The sequence below is a fragment of the Halichoerus grypus genome, chromosome 14 (genome assembly GCF_964656455.1).
Source record: "Halichoerus grypus chromosome 14, mHalGry1.hap1.1, whole genome shotgun sequence".
Classification (NCBI taxonomy): Eukaryota; Metazoa; Chordata; class Mammalia; order Carnivora; family Phocidae; genus Halichoerus; species Halichoerus grypus.
In genome coordinates this window covers 718,508-735,299 of record NC_135725.1, presented here as the reverse complement: position 1 = coordinate 735,299, position 16,792 = coordinate 718,508, and the positions used below count along the sequence as shown (strand labels likewise).

Genomic DNA, 16,792 nt, shown 5'->3' with positions numbered 1-16,792 from the left:
CTTCAGGAGGAGACCTGCCGCTCCCCACCCCACGCACCCTCAGCCGCCTCTTTCTCTCAGGGCCCTGCCTCTTGCCCCACAGGTCCCGCTCAGACCAGGGGCCCAGCCAGCGTCCCCGCCCTAGTCAGCCCCATCTGTACCCTGTTCCTGAACTCTTCTGCTGGTCCGGCCTCGGATGTGGCCATCCCCTCTCCTCCTTGAGGCTGGCACCTAAGGCTCAGGCCTGGCTGAGGAGCCTGAACCCCAAGAACACAGCGCCAAGCACTGTCCCCAAGAAGTGCGGCCCTGTGCCTGCCTTCATGTGACACGCACTGCAGGCCGTGCGGGGTCACCCCAGGGGACACACCGCTTCCGTGAGGATAGCTGTACCTCCCAGGGCCTGGTCCGGCTGCGCTGTGTCCTCTGACCAGACCCCCCCGAGACAGTCGGCTTAAGTGTGCACCCCCCCCATGCCAACTTCCCAGGGGCATTGATGGCCTGTCATGTGACCCGTGTAACAGATGTACTCAGCACACGGGACAGCTTCAGCTGCCCCAGAGCTCATCCCTTTGGTGATTCTCTGGGCACCTCACAGGTGGGGAAACCAAGGAGCATGCCTAGGGTCAGGCCGGCAGCTCTAGGTCCTGACCTCTGACATCAGCACTGTAGTGTGACCTAGTGCAGCCCAGCTAGCATCTGTTCTGGGACGTGGCCTGGAGCCTCATTTTGCAGATGGAAAAGCAGAGGCCCTGGGAGCTGGGCATGGCCGCAGGTGGCTAGAGGCAGTCAGGTCTCGTGCCCACACCGAGGCCTTCCAGAGATTCGCTCTGGGAGGCAGGGTGGGGGCTGCCCTTGAGAGGCGGGACTGGGTTGGTGAGGAGTCAGCCTCATCTGCCCGGTGGGGCCCTGCCCGGTGATTTTTTCGTCCTGGTGGACCCTGTCCTTGCTGCCCTGGTGGACCCTGTGTGTCTTGGGACCTAGAGTCCCAGCAGAATTCTGTGCCCCCTGCCACCTAGGGCAGAAGCCAGGAAAGGCTTGATTGCCCAGTGGTGGTGTCTGGGCTGCCCAGAGCCGGCTGGAAGGAAGCCAGGCGTCTGGTCATGAGCTCAGGCGGGAGCAGCCTTGCCAGGGGCCAGGTGGGCTCTTCAGCGTGGGGTGGCTCCCAAGCCAGGGGATGGAAGGTGGGGGGACTGTCTCATGGGCAGACAGCCTGGAGGCAAGAGGAGGGGACGTGGGTATGTGGACGAGGCAGCAGGGGTGGAGCCCCACACGGGAGGAGGAACTGGGAGGCCTGGGTGGGTCTTGAGGGAATGGACCCCGTGAGGAAGTGCACATCCCTCCTGGGGAGGAGGGCTGGGCCTGACTTGCCCAGGGTGTGACATGCAGCCCCCCAGGAGGTCAGGGGAGTCGGGGAAGTCGTGTCTGCAGAGGGGCAGGTGTTCCCTGGACAGCCTGCACGGGGCGGGGGGGGCCTCACTCCATCCATCCTTGGCCTCTGCGGTTACACACGGAGAAAAAGTACCTGCCCAGGCACTTTGGGGGTCCCTGGACATCCAGGAGAAGGTGCCTCCGGGTCCCAGGCAGGCCCACCTGCCGCCCCGTCCTACCCCGTTTCAGAGCTGGTCCTTCTCCTGGTGACAGCAGCTGTAGGCACGGGCTTCCTAGGGACTCCAGTAAAGGAGGCCCGCCCCGCAGGCTTCTCAGCTGCCATGTGTCCAGCACAGCTTTGGAACCTTCCACGTCCCTGCAGAAGCCACAATGCTTGGCCCATCCCAGGACTCTGGTCAGACCAGCTGCAGTGTCTCCCTCGAGACAGCGGGTCCAGCCTGGGGCGTCGCTTATCACCTCCCTAGAACCCCCTGGGAGAAAGGCAGTGGGAAGTACAGCTGGGGGCCTGGAGGAGAGAGCCCGCACCTGAGAGATCCCTTTGTGTCCCTCTGGCTGGCTTGTATGGTTGTCACAGGCCCCTCAGTGAGGCTGGTCCCTGGGTGCCCTCTCCTGATGCCCCTGCCTGGCTCCTCCTTCCCCTACCAGCCAGAGCTCCTGTGGCCGTGGCCCAGGCTGCAGGACCCAGGGCCCAGGGCATCACCGCTGCTCTGGAACCTTCCAGGCAGAGAGTCTCCCAGCCACGACTGCTCTAGTCTCCCCCCGCCCCCCAACACACACACACACACACACCGCTGGGGTGCCTCAGTCCTTCTTGGGGTGGACAGGGAGGGTGGGCAGAGCCCTGGCTGGAAGGACAGACGCCTGGCTCAGCCCTGACCTGCCGGTGCCCCCTGCCCTGACAGCGCTTCTCTGTCCATGTGAGGACAGCCATCTGGTCCAGAGTGAGTCCCGTCTGCGGTTCCTCCATGGCCTCTGCGGGGCTTCCTCACTGAAGGGGGGTGTGCTGGCTGGCTGGGCTGGGGGCTCTGAGGGGCATGGAGAGGGTTTGCCAACAAGGAACCTGAGGTCTGGGGTCCCCGGGCGTCCACCTTCTCCACCTGGCCTGCACCCTGTCGGTGCCCATCATCAGGGCTGCCGTCGACGGGCTGCCTGGGAGAAGATGCTTACTTTGGGGAAAACCAAACCACATGGTGGCCCGTTGGAGCTTGTTTGAGCCCTGCTAGGCGGAGGTGCCAGGTCTGCTATGGGACCAAAATGCAGGCGTTTGGACCCTATAGCATCAGCAGACAGCACCCTCACCTGCCACATGGTGTCCTGGGTGCACTTGTGAGCTTGGTGCCCCCGACCTCGCCTCCCACGGGACCCCGTGCCTGTTGTCAGCCCGGGTGCTTATGATTGGAGGCTGTGTTGACATTTCTGGCCACGGAGCAAGGCGAGATGTGACTCCTGGGGACCCACATGGGTCTTCCCATGGGCCCGTCACCCTGAGTTGGGAAGGTTGAGTCTGTCCCGGCCGTGGGGGGAGCTGCCCCACGGGCCTCTTTCTGTAGTCTGGAGGGTGGATAGCTAGCTGCGGGCTTCAGGCCTTGGCTTCCACCCTGCCCGGTGGCCATGTCAGGTCACGCCACGCATGGTGGGCACCCCCTGCACCCAGCGTGAGAGAGGGCGGAGTGGGCAGGGCGTTTCTGGCAGAGGGACGAGCAAGCACTTGCTTGGTGTTCATGGGAAGAGAGGAAGTGTTCTGGGTAACAGTGCACACTCGGAGCAAGCTGGAGCTGGTGGTGTGTGTGCTCTCCGTGGATGGTCTTCCAGGATGTGTTGTCTTTCAGTCAAGGACACGGACTATGTGCCGCTTCAGCTCAGCAGGGGTCCCACGTGCAGCCCGGTGCTCGGGTTCCGGGGTGCAGAGGGTGTGGGAGGCCCGGGGCAGGCAGACAGGCTGGCCTCCACTCCCCTGCCACCTCCTCTTTCTGTCCACCTCCAGGACTTGTTGAGCTTTAAATAAAGCCCATTTAGAAGGATAGGAATGTGTTTTGCTCATGGCCATGCTCCCAGTGTCGCTTCCTGTGTCCTCCCATGCTGAGTGGGCAGTTGCTCCGAGCAGGGGCATCAGGCCAGGGTGGACTGAGCCACGGGGCGGGGGGGGGGGGGGCACCCAGCCTGCTGGAGCCACGTGGACGTCACGGTTCTTATAAGTCAGTGACCATGGTGGTAGTGAGGGCTCTCTAGAGCCGCACACCCGGGGAGGGAGAGAGTGGTTTAGGGTAAGGAATTGGCTCATGTGACCATGAGGGCGGTGGGCCCGTGGCTGGAGACCCAGGGAAGAGCTGATGTTGTAACGAGTCTGAAGGGGTCTGGAGGCAGAATTTCTCTTTCCGGAGAATTCTAGTCTTTTCTTTAGGAGTTTGAACCGATTGGAGGAGGCCCATATGGAGGGTGCTCTGCTTCACTCAGAGTGTGCTGAATTAAACGTCACTCTTGCCTTTACCCAGCATGGTGGCGTCTAGGCTGGCGTTTGCCCAAATACCTGGATGTGGGGGCCTCGCCACGTTGACGCTGATGTTAACCGTGATAGTCGGGCGGTAAACAAGGGTGGTGTGTGTGGAGCTTTGTCAGGGATTTCCAGCTGCCACTCTGGATCCACAGAAGTGAGTGACTCTGTTTCCTCACATCGCCACTCGGACTGTGTCATTTTGCTTATTTTTGCCTGTTCAGCAGGAGTTTTGCTTTCCTGGTGAGCCTTGCTTTTTCTCCAGCTGTCTGTTTCTTCTGGTGTCGCTCTCGGCCACCGCCTCGGGTCACTTTGCCGGAGACTTATGTAGTGAACAGCTGTCAGGAGTGCTTGCTACGGAAGGACACCCCCTTACTGTTGCTTTCATGTTTTCCTTCTTTCTCTCTGGTCCTGTTTCATTTATCAATCCAGCGTTGCTGTCGTGTGCATACCTGCATGGAGTGTTGGGGTCTTATGTGCAGAGCTCCAGCACAGTGGAGAGGCCACTGTGGGCCTGGGGGCACCAGATGCCACCTGGAGTGTGGAAACCAGGGAACAGGTGGGGCATAGGCTGTGCAGGGGTCATTTCTGCCCCCCGGGGCCGTTGGCCATGCCTGGAGACCGTTCCAGTTGTCACAGTGTGGGAGGGAGCTGCTAAACATCCTGGAACATACAGGACGGCCCAGAATGTCACAAGGACTGAGGTCGAGGGACCCAGCCAGGTCCTGGCTCAGGGCGCCGGGTGGCACCTCACACGGGGTCTGCCTGACACCTGAATCCTCAGGGTAGCAGCTTCACTCAGATAATCCACATCCCTTACAACTCACTCACTTCACGGGTACATAGGTTTATGCACCGTCCCAAATCCACTTCTGGATACTCCCGTCACTCCAGAAAGAAACCCGTTCCCCATGCACCCCACATTCCGCCTTCTCTGTGTGCAGATTGGCCTGTTGTGAACACTTCCTCTGTGTGGGATCATATGGTGCGTGGCCATGTGTCTAGTTTCTTTCATCACGGTAGTGGTTCAAGGTTCCTTCGCGTTACGGCACGTGGCGGCCCGTCATGTCAGTCCTCATGGCTGAACGACACCCACTGTGTGAATGTATCACATGTCGTTTATGTGTGTGCCGGTCAGTGAGCTTTGGGTTGTTCCCACATTTGGCTACTGTGACTAGTGCCGTTGCTTCTCGGGGTGCCTGCCGAGGAGGGGCACTGCTGGGTCGGATGGCGCTGAGCTGTTCCAGCAGCTGCGGCATGTGAGGGAGGGACTGCTTTTAGCCCATTTTACGGATGAAGGAACCAGGGGTCAGAGCAGGCTGAGAGCACACTGCCTGGGCTGTGGCTCCCCCTGGGTGGCCACACCGGGCTCCGTGCAGGCCTGGGCTCAGAGTCCCAGCTGCGTGGCCTCCAGCGCCGGTGGGACCAGCTGGGACCAGCTGCCCACGCCCACCTTCCTCTCTGCAGATCAACCAGAACGTGGAGACCCAGCGTGGCCGCCTGCGGGATGACATCAAGGAGTATAAGTTCCGAGAGGCCCGCCTGCTGCAGGACTACTCGGAGCTGGAGGAAGAGAACATCAGCCTGCAGAAGCAGGTGTCTGTGCTCAGGCAGAACCAGGCAAGTGTCCAGGCTGCGGCCCCGGCCCCTCGCTTCGCAGTCTCTGTGGTCCACGGGTGTTTCCCTGCCTCCTTCCCCACAGCCGAGCCCAGGGCCGCCCAGCGCACTGCTGTGGACTGGGGGGTGGGGTGACAGGGCCCGGCCTCTCCTGGACCACAAGAACGAGGTCTCTGCCTATAGGATTGGCTGACCGTGGCCTGGCCAAGGTGTCCCAGTCAGCAAAAGTGGAAAAAAATACAACAGGTGATGCAGAGGGGACACCCAAACCGCAAGAGGCAGGATGTCCTGCTCCATCCCTCCCACTTCCTCAGTTTGCCCGCTCCCTTGTCTGTGTGTGGTCCCGGGCCTTGGTAGCCCCCCGGGTAGAGCCGATGGGCATTGAGGAGCAGTAGGGAGATGTCCGAGCTCTTATCTCCTGCGCTCGGATAACCCCAACAACAGGTGGGGTGAGAAGGGTCACCTCTGCTGGTGACAGGACGCCCACGTGATACCCCTGGAGGTCTGCACCTGCCGCCTGCCTCTCCAGGGGTCACAGCTCTGCAGGCTGGGGACTGGGGGACCTTTTCCCAGGAACCCCAAAGCTCAGCACCCTGGATGTTTAAATCTTGTGTGGGGAGGCCTGGGCCTGTGTGTGTATGTCGACAGAAGGACACGGGCTGCACAGCAGGCCACACAGGGAAACTGAGTCAGGTGGTGGCGTCCAGGCCCCTCCCCGGCCTCCCCTCCCCTGGGCCGTGACTCCTAAAGACCCACTCAGTCCTGCACCGAAGTGGTTTGTTCCTTATTTCTTGCACCAATATAACAGAATGATAAGAAGTATCTTTAGAAATTTCCCATAGGCCCTGAGCCCCCACTGCAGGCACCTCCGTCCCCCTGCAGACACGGTTTCAGTCCCTGGGACTCTGGATTGTCTTCCCTTCCCACTGGGGTGCCTCGGGGTCTGGGTGCCGGGAGCGCTCGACACGTCCCTCCTCCGCAGGAGCGGTCGTACTTTTGTTTGGAAATAGGATTAGAAGTGATGGTTATCACATACGTGTCGATACGTGTTTCATGTTTCTTAGAATATTTAACTGACTCTTCGTGTTTGTGACATAGCTTTGTAGAATTCACGGCCAGTGTGCGCGTGGTGACGTTTTGCGCGACCCGACCCAGGTGCGGCAGGGGTGTCGTGTCTCCGGCCCTGCTGCCAGCGGTGCTCGGGTCCCGGGTGTGGGTGTGCACCTCGTGCCCAGAGCCCCCGAGCGTCGGCCAGCCCCTGCTGTGGCATCCGCACGCTGGTGTTTCCCCCTCGCACGGGCACAGCACAGTGTCGCTCTCTTTCCAGGTGGAGTTTGAGGGCCTCAAGCACGAGATCAAGCGTCTGGAGGAGGAGACTGAGTACCTCAACAGCCAGCTGGAGGACGCCATCAGGCTCAAGGAGATCTCGGAGCGGCAGCTGGAGGAGGCGCTGGAGACCCTGAAGACGGAGCGGGAGCAGAAGCTCAGCCTGCGCAAGGAGCTGTCCCACTACATGAGCATCAACGACTCCCTCTACACCAGCCACCTGCATGTCTCCCTGGAGGGCCTCAAGCTCAGCGATGACCCCGAGGCCCTGGCCAACGGCTTCGAGCACGGCGGCCTGGCCAAGCTGCCACTGGACAACAGGACCTCCACGCCCTCCAAGGACGGCCTCGCCCCACCCTCCCCCAGCCTGGTGTCCGACCTCCTCAGTGAGCTCAACATCTCCGAGATCCAGAAGCTGAAGCAGCAGCTGATGCAGGTGCGGGCGGCCAGGGTCTCACAGCGCAGGGGCCTTGGGGCTGCGTGCGCTGTCCCCACCTCCAGCCCCGCCCCCCAGTGCTGACAGATGCCGGGCCTTTGTCCATGTGCACCCCCTCTGGAGTACTAGTGTTGATTGTAGAGTCCGTGTTGTTACCCAGAGCAGAGGTGTAGAGCTGCAGGCAGGTGCCCAGAGGAGGTTCCTGATGATGAGGGGGCAGTTTGGGCCCGCCCCAGGGTTCCCCAGGTTTGCTCGCGCCCTTTCATGGGGTCCACGTGCAGCCTCCCGCGCTGCATCCTGGGGACGCATCACGTCAGGGTTTCCTGCCCTGGACAGAGCAGAGTCCTGGGGTCTGCACCACGACCCGTCTCCAGGGAGGGGCCCACCCAGCTGCGCAAGCCTCCAGGCAGGGAGGGCCCACCGAGGCCCCACACCAGCACCCCCATTGCACACGTCACAGACCTGCAGCGTGACAGCCGGGGCACAGGCGGGGTCACCACTGGGTCTGTCCCGGGGTCCTGCAGGCTGCTGACGGGCCTCCTGTGCTTTTGCAGATGGAGCGGGAGAAGGTGGGCCTGCTGACAACGCTGCAGGACACGCAGAAGCAGCTGGAGCAGGCGCGGGGGGCCCTGTCGGAGCAGCGCGAGGAGGTGAGCCGCCTCACGGAGAACCTCAGTGCTCTGCGGCGCCTGCAAGCCGGCAAGGAGCGGCGGACGGCCCTGGACAGCGAGAAGGAGCGTGACAGCCATGAGGACGGTGACTACTACGAGGTGGACATCAATGGGCCTGAGATCCTGGCTTGCAAGTACCGTGTGGCCCTGGCAGAGGCAGGTGAGCTTCGCGAGCAGCTGAAAGCCCTGCGCAGTGAGCATGAGGCTGGCGAGGCCCGGCATGCGGAGGAGAAGGGCCAGCGTGAGGCCGAGAGCCAGGCGCTCGCTGAGAAGGTCTCCCTGCTGGAGAAGGCCAGCCGCCAGGACCGCGAGCTGCTGGCCCGGCTGCAGGCGGAGCTGAAGAAGGTGAGCGACGTCGCTGGTGAGACGCAGGGCAGCCTGAGCGTGGCCCAGGATGAGCTGGTGACCTTCAGCGAGGAGCTGGCCAGCCTCTACCACCACGTGTGCATGTGCAACAACGAGACGCCCGCCCGCGTCGTGCTGGACTACTACCGGGAGGGCCCGGCCGGCCCCGAGGCCCGTGGGCACCGCTCGCCCGTCCTGCCCAAGGGGCCGCCAGCCACGGAGGGCGGGCCGGGGGACAGCAGCCCTTCGCCCAGCCCCTCTCTGCCCTCGCCCCTGAGCGACCCGCGTCGGGAGCCCATGAACATCTATAACCTGATCGCCATCATCCGTGACCAGATCCGGCACCTGCAGGCGGCCGTGGACCGCACCACAGAGCTGTCCCGGCAGCGCCTGGCCTCCCAGGAGCTGGGCCCCGCTGCGGATAAGGACCGGGAGGCGCTCATGGAGGAGATCCTCAAACTGAAGTCACTGCTGAGCACCAAGCGGGAGCAGATCACCACGCTGCGCACGGTGCTGAAGGCCAACAAGCAGGTGTGTGGCCGGGCGGGGCTCCTCCCTCCCTGGGCCTCGGACGGGGACCCGTGGAGGCAGGCGGACCCCTCCCCATGTTTCTCAAGCCCCTGCCCTTTGTGTGTCTGACCCCCAGACGGCCGAGGTGGCCCTGGCCAATCTGAAGAGCAAGTACGAGAACGAGAAGGCCATGGTGACCGAGACCATGATGAAGCTGCGCAACGAGCTGAAGGCCCTCAAGGAGGACGCTGCCACCTTCTCCTCCCTGCGCGCCATGTTTGCCACCAGGTACCGCCCGTGGCTCCTGCCCGTGTGGGCCGGGGGGTCAGGCCGTGCGGGGGCTGCATCCTGCCACTGGTGAAGGCCCACGGGCTGTTGCCTGCAGTGTGGGCCGCACCGCTGCAGGAGGGAGGGGGCTGGCAGCAGAGGCTGAGAGGCCAGGGCCCAGGGCCGGCTGCAGGCACCAGGTTTGAAGGGGGTGTGGGCTGAGGCCGACACCCGGCAGACAGGGAGTTAGCCCCCCAGAACGCAGCAGGGAGTCTGTAGATTCACAAGGAAGGTGGCCTGCCCAGCAGTGGCGGGGTCCTGGGGTGCCCCGTCTGACCTGCCCATCGGGGATTAAGCTGGGGAGGGCAGCCAGCTGTGGACGTGGGCATCCAAATGCCTCCACCAAGAAGGCAGAGCAGGAGGCTGCTCGGGGGGCCTGGTTTCGGGTGTTTGCACTACCCAGAGGGCTGGTGTTGGGCAGGCACCAGGGACGGGACCTCGGTGGTCCAGGCAGGTCCTTCTTGAGGGCAGGGAGGCAGAGGCTGTGGGTTAGATGGGGCTGGAACCAGATCAGGGTCTGCTGCTCCTCGTGCTGTCAGAGGGGCAAAGACAAGGAAAGAAAGTTCCAGGCTTCCCTGAGGGCTCCCTGGTCTCCTGGCAAAGATCTTGGGAAGGACCCCACAATCACTCCCTCACCATGTGGGCGGCGTGGTGACCCTCACTTCCGCAACCTGTTCCATTTAAGAACTTGGCTTCTCAAATGCAGCTGAGAGCACAGACTTGCAGTTGGGCCCTTGGCCCCCAGAGAGGGAGGCCCATGGCGGGTGGAGGGGAGGGACAGGTGTGCCCACCGCTGCCTCCCTCAGGGACACACCTGGAGGGGGTGTTTCTCTCCCAGCTCCACGGACAGAGGGGGCACAGGTCCCAGTTAAGCAGAGGACTGAGGGGGCACGTCCACACGTGCCTTTCCCAGACTCTGGCTGGCCATTTGGTGACCTACTGAGCACCTACTGTGTGCACACACCGCTCCGGAAACAAGCCAAGTCCTGCCTGTGGGTTTAGCCGTGAGGGCCGGGTGCCCCTCGGCCATCTGGAGGCCCGCACGGCCGCTGCCACCTCCCTTAGTGGAAACCAGCTGGGGAGCCCTTCCCAGAGGAAGCCGAACCGCCGAGGGGCAGCCGCCACCTTCCAGCCCAGCGAGCAGGATGCCGCTGAGTCCCCTCGCCCCCTGCCCGCCGGCCAGGCCCTCCGGGCGGGTCCTCAGCCACGGGTGCCGTGTGCTGTGCCGGCTGCTTCAGCCGCGCTCTCGCCTCTGACGGCCCCGCAGGTGTGACGAGTACATCACGCAGCTGGACGAGATGCAGCGGCAGCTGGCCGCCGCGGAGGACGAGAAGAAGACGCTCAACTCCCTGCTGCGCATGGCCATCCAGCAGAAGCTAGCGCTCACCCAGCGGCTGGAGCTGCTCGAGCTGGACCACGAGCAGACCCGGCGGGGCCGCGCCAAGGCCGTCTCCAAGGCCAAGCCGGGCACCCCGAGCGTAAGTCACACCTGCGCCTGTGCCGGCGACAGGGCCGAGGGCGCCGGGCTCAGCACCCAGGTGCTCTGCGGCGAGAAGTATAACGTCTGCTGCGATTAGGGCCCCGGGGCCTCGGCTGCAGCGGCCCTGCGGCACGCCGTCTGCCCGCTTCACCTGCACTAACCCGGCAGCAGTGGGACCGCGGTGCTAGGCTGCTCTTAACCGTGACTAATGCACAGAGGGACGGATTTGGCCGAGGCGGTGTGCTGTTCCACCTGGACCCTGTGAGCTCTGTGTCTGTTCTCACCCCTCGGGACCGCCCCTCACAGCAGCTACTCGGGGGGGGAGGGTGTCAAGGTGGGTCAGAGCCGCGTGTCCTTGCGCACACGGGGTTCCCAGTGTCCCGTTGGCTCCTGCAGGGGGCGGGGGATGGGGCAGGACCCGAGCTGAACTTGCATGTCCCTGCATGTGTCTGATGTGGTGGCGCCGCCCCAGCCCCGGAAGCAGTGTTAGAGGTTCCGGCCCGAGCGCCAGGCACAGCGTCAGAGGCCGCGCGGAGCTTGGCACAGTGTACAGAGGATTTCTTTGCGGTTTATGCGGCATCTCACTGCACATCACATTTGGGACACAGTTCCCTCCCCCACGCCCAGAAGAATAGCAGCCCCGAGCCCTGCGTCCTCCAGCCCGGGCGCAGGGCACTGCTCGTGGGGCACGGAGCTTAGCAGGCTCAGCCTCTCTTTCTGAGGCTGCACGCCTGTCTGCTGACCTGCGAGGTGACACACTGGCAGGCCCAAGGCCTGGGGTTTTTTCGTGAGAAAACTTAAGTGCCTGGCCAGACCCTTTCCTCACAGGAAGCCCATCCTTTCGTACTTAGGGTGTCCCAGCCTTCAGGGCAGGTTTCTTCACTCTGTGCTCATCATCAGACCCCCCAGAACAGGGCTCTGGAAACCCCCAGCGGATGGGCTGAAACGAGGGACTCCCACATCTGTAGCCAGAGCCCAGCCTAGGGTGGGGAGGGAGCCTCGCACGGCCCTGGGCCTGTTCCAGGACGCACGCAGGAGGTGGATGGTTCCCCCTCGTCAGTGCGGTTCCAGACGTGGGACGGGCAGCAAAGGCAGCTGTAGGACTTTCCGTTCCCAGAGCTGGCATCCACAGGCCACCCGAGGTCCCATGTTCAGAGGCAGGACTTCGCAGTATTTCTCTTCCTGTTGCCCGTGGGGGCTGCAGGACACGAGGCATCCGTCTTTTCCCTGAAGGGCTCCTTGCCTGATCTCTCCGTGGCCCAGAGGGGGTTTGCGTTGCCCCTCATACAGCTCTCGCCTCGGTTCCCAAGCGCGTCTCAGTCCCCACCAGACTCCAGGCACTGCACAGACCGCCTTGGGTTTGGCAGACAACCGGAGTGGGGAGAGGTGGGCCAGGCCGCGCCAGCCCCCAGCTCCAGGCTGCTTTGCTGGTGGGCTGTCAGGTCTCGGATCCCCCTCCCGCCCTGAGGAGGGGTCAGTCCGTCCCCTCTGCAACCAGGTCTTCCAGGGGCATGGCTGCCCGACGGCCCCGCACGCCGCTTCCGCCCGCCACCGAGCCTGCCACGCAGCTTCTCTCCATACTTGCAGGGGTCTTCCTGAGGCACCGGGGCAGGTGGCCCTCCCTAACACATGCAGGTCTTCTCTGCCGCCGACTAACGCACCACGTCCTCACCCAGCCAGAGCTTCGGTTGTCTGAGTGGTGCCGGTTCTAACGCTGTCTTGTTTTCTCCCGTTTTCAGCTGTAGAGTAGCTGCCGGGAGGACTCGGCCGCGGCCCTGTCACACTGCAGCCCCTCCCCCTCCCGTGGGCCCACGCAGAGGAAGGAAGGGCAGCCTAAAAGTCCACTTAGAAACGTGTTTGGATATGCCACTGCAGTTCTTTCCAAGTTAGCATTCCCTGAGTGTTTAATGGCAGAGGCAAGAAAGCTTTAATGTTGAGAATGCCACCAGCTGCTGCCTGGAAGGCCTTTGCACAGCGCCGAAGAACCCGCCTGGACAGCGGCCACCAGGCTCGCTCAGAAACCCGCTAGAAACGCTCGACACCGGGCCTCCCTGCTACAGATGCCCTTTCTTATCCGATCAACCTGTGCACTTTTGATATTTTGATATTATATTTGCTTCCTTAATCCCTCCCATAGAGACGGTCTCAGATGCCGTGGTCTGTCTCGTGGTCCTGTAGCTCTGTCTTAGCTCCCGCCGTGTTGATCTGACATCAGCACGTGGCACGGATGTGTTTTCCTAGCGTGTAGCTCTAGACTGTTTAGATGAAGGCCTCGACCCGGCAAGGAGCTCAGCGAGACGTATCCACGCTGTGGTTCAGCAGCCTTTTAGGTTGTACGGCATTACGGTTCATGTTTGAAATTACAGATTTTAAATGCCATGTTCATTAAGAAATCCAGGGTATTTCCGATTCTGGGGTTTTTCATATCGTATTATTATTATTCTTAGGAATAGTTCAATGTAACAAGAAGAAAACTTGACCTTTGCTCTGGTTAAACAGTAATAGGCACTTGAAAACAAAAAGATAAATTATTGAGTGAGTAGTATTACCTACAAATTCCAGAATCTTCTGGGTTTTAGGACATTGTGAAGCATGACTGATTAACAGAATTTTATACAACTGTACCAGTGAAATTCCAAATTGGAATTGTTTTGTTACTCTGGTTGTTGTGCCAAATTGTGGTACACTTAGAAAATCCTACAGTCGTCGATTTTTAGGGTGTTCTATTTCGACGCCTTTTTGTTAGTAATCATTTGCCAGTAGTGCCTTCATCAGTTAAGGGAGGTGTCCCAGCGTAGTTTATGCTCTCAAGTGGACGGTGAAGAGCTAGTTGGGAATGTTGAAGGCCAGGGTGGACCAGTAGGTGTGAACGGGCGCACACCTTCATACCCGAACCTGGGCATCTTCATTGAGGGAAAGAAAACAGCAATTGTGCAAAATTCTGTTAGTCAGTGATTCTTTACCATGCAGATCCTTGCAAATTCAGGGGCTGAGAAAAGGAAAGTGAACACACACACGTTGAGTGTGCTTTGGGAACCAAATGGACCTGAGGGACAAGCTAAGCAAGCGGTGCGAACAACATGCCACGTTTGTGAAGAGCGGGAGGCAGGGGTGCCGGCACTGTCGGCCTCGTGCGGTGGGGTGAGGGCTAGCCATAGTATTCTTTGCAAATGTGAGGAAGAGAGGTTCTATATTCTCTTGCTTGGTGTAACTAATCACTGTTAATTTCAGGAAACAGAACTCGACAAAGCCCCTCAGCAATCCAGGGCTGCGTCCTGTCGGGTTTGCTGAGGGAGGCTGTGCTTATGGTAAAATTGGTACTCACAGAGGAAGAAAGTGTCCTCTCTCCTCCAAAATAAAGGACAAATTACAATAATGTATAAGTAGCAAGAATAAAAGAATTCTGTTTCCTGGAATAAGCATTTCTTATTCCTAGTTGTAGGGACCCCTATTTTTACCTTCTATTACAGTGTTGATTCATAAGAAATAATGTTACATTTACGATAACTTCATCTGTATGGGGTATTTATTTGCAATGATGTCTGAGTACTGTATTTTTTTCTGTGCATTACCTTAGTGTCAGAATGTTGTCTTTATTTTAAGATCATATGCATGTTCTCCTGCCAAGGAACCTTTACACAGACCCAAACAGACAAACAAAAAATGCCTTCCGATTCTGAGAAAATGAGGCAGAGCGTGGAAAAGGAGTAGGAAGGAGCAATCGGTCTCAACTTGGGACACGGGCGTATGGCACGAATGTCTGCAAAGCCAGTGCACATAGGAACAGTGGGCCTGGTAAAGGTCATGTCGGTAGGACCAATAAATAAAGAATAATACAAAAGCACAAAACTTGTCCTCTGTGGCTGCTCTGACCCCTGCTCCAGGTGACTGTGGGTCCAGCAGTGCATCATAATTCCAGTTTCTAAAACAACAAAACCAGCCTGTCAGTAACTCTGGTGGTAGGAACTGGAAGCAGCCTGGGGCCCATTTCAGGAGGTGCGGACGGGAGGGGAGGTGTGGGATGCCTCCGGCAATGGGCCTCAGGTGTCGTGAGCACCCAGCAGTGTGACACTGAGAGCACGTTGCCTTCATACTGTCCTCTCTCAAGAAGCAGAGATTTGGATAATGTGGGAGTCCTTTGCTGTTCAGACTCTTGCTCTGTGAACTCAGGGATGAATCGATTCAGGCAACAAGAGTTACCTGTTTGTCAGTGCAAAGCCACATTCACCTGTAGGAATGTCTGTGAGGCATGCTGAGCTTGTCCTGGTGTGAGCTTAGGGGCAAATCCTGGCTTAGGGGACAGGAGGTCCTGGGGACACTCTGGCACTGTTCCTTCTGACAGCCTCAGTCAGGCCCGAGGGACTGCCTAAACCTCAGGGCAGCTGTCTGAGGCCAGGGTCTCACTGCCCTGGCCTCTTCCCAGGACACCTCCCTCCACCCAAGGTCTCCCCTTGCCTTGTGGTCGCTGCAGGGCTCCTTCCTCTCGTGATGCGTGTCTGGCTTGAGTAGCAGTTGCTGGAGCCCGTGTTCAGCTTGAAACCTCTTGAAAGAGACTCATTTTTCTAACTCAGTAGCTAAAAGGAATCTTCCTCCCCCGCTGGCCTGTGCCGCCCCACCAGGCCCCTGGAAGAGGTGGAAAAGACAGCCCGTGACAGATCTGGAGGAGGAGGGGATGCTGTCAGTGGGCTGGGCAGGGCAGGTGCCATCCAGCCCTTGGCTGCCACCATGTGAGTAGCGCGTTGTGGCTCTGGCCCAGTCCCATCATTTGGGGTGTTTGACTCACAAGCACAGATGCTGAGGCCTTCTCTACCCCCCAGCATGCTCTGGATTCTTGCATGCATGGTTCTTCATTTCAGGGATGGAGTGGGAGTCTCCTGAATGGGGGGAGAGGGCGGTCATTTGGCACTGAAAGGCCTCCTGCTTGGCCTTCCTTTCCAAGAGGGAATGTCTCCATTCCTACCTCCTCCTCTGCCTGCAGTTGTTTTCACTCCAACCCCTTACAGGTTCCCAGAGCTGGAAACAACAGCGTCAGTTTGAAGATAGACCTTTGGTTGAATTGCCCCCTTTCAATGGCTCACTTACCTTGACAGAGTTCTCTCTGAGCCTCAGTTTCCCCTCTGTAGGTTAGGGATGATAGTTCTTGACTCAGAGGTTGTGAAGTTTTATCAAGCTCTAGGTAACTGGCATGCGGGGTGCTCAACAGCTGACTTGATGATGTGGTTCTTGCTGCCACTGTCATCATCCCCCAGGTCTGGGGTACCAGGCCGTGGAGCTAGGCCTTTGTCCTGTAGGAGTGTGAATTTAAGTCAGCTTTTAACCAAAGTGTAATTTGCATTTAGGAAATGGCACCCATCCCAACATACAGTCACCATTTGCACACAGTGAACACCGATTGTATGACCCCCCCCCCCTTTTTTGTGCTTTTTGAGGCAGACAATAATGGGATGCCTCTGTCTGCCAGTCCTGGTGGGGCTCTAGGCTGCCTCCCGCCCTTAGGAGCCTCCTGGGACAACAGATGTGCCTATATCCTGATGTCACCTGGCATGGGATCTTGGCAGGGATGGGCTGCCATCAGATTTTCCTCTGTACATGCTCACCTTTCAGTTGTGTACAAACAGTGGATCTGGAAGGGCTGTGTGTTACCATTTTGTCAGATTTCTTATGGGCAAGCACACTGGCTCTTGTGAGTTCATCTCATTCATCTGTGAACCTTGCTTTTGTAAACTCAGGTCCCTAAGGTGGGGGCATTGCCTCCCCCCCCCCCACACAGAGTTTCTCCTAAGCAGGAAAAGGCGATGCCACAGTACCTCACCCACAGAAAAGGTCTCCCTGCATTGATACCGTGAGCACACCCCTTCCTGGGCCTCCTAGGAGGGGAGAACAGTAGAATCACACACACACATGCCAGGATCCCTTTTGTTCGTTCATCTTACTCTCAAGTAGGGAATTAAGATTTATTTACCCAAAAGTGTTCAGAAGAGTGCAAAAAAGTGCAAAAAAATGCAAACTGCACACTCTGCACCCACCATCTGCATGAGAAGCAAACGAGGGCAGCCCTCAGAGCTCTCATGCACTTTGCACCCACTCTTCCTCCCAGGGGTAACCCTGAGTCTGTCTGTGCAGGCCGCTTGTGTGTATTTCTGTACATTATGAAGTGGAAGCATACAACAGAGATCCAGAGCTGGGATAGATTTACTTGCCAAATTGCATTGATTTCTCAC

At 59.5% G+C, this 16,792-nt stretch overlaps 1 protein-coding gene across 2 annotated transcripts in view; it reads left to right on the top strand.

Annotated features, from left to right (window-relative positions):
* BICD2 (BICD cargo adaptor 2) overlaps window positions 1-14,420 on the top strand; it is a 39,824-nt gene extending 25,404 nt beyond the window's left edge. Inside the window, exons 3-8 of one of the 2 annotated variants that reach the window (XR_013443807.1) lie at window positions 5,327-5,479; window positions 6,804-7,238; window positions 7,793-8,785; window positions 8,901-9,052; window positions 10,359-10,905; window positions 12,311-14,420. Coding sequence is in view for 1 of the 2 variants with exons in the window: in XM_036098014.2 (XP_035953907.1) it covers window positions 5,327-5,479; window positions 6,804-7,238; window positions 7,793-8,785; window positions 8,901-9,052; window positions 10,359-10,569; window positions 12,311-12,316 (1,950 nt within the window). In the remaining variant the exon portion in view is untranslated. The remainder of the gene's footprint in view (window positions 1-5,326; window positions 5,480-6,803; window positions 7,239-7,792; window positions 8,786-8,900; window positions 9,053-10,358; window positions 10,906-12,310) is intronic. The other variant, XM_036098014.2, reaches the window with a different exon arrangement.
* The last annotated feature ends 2,372 nt before the right edge of the window (window positions 14,421-16,792 follow it).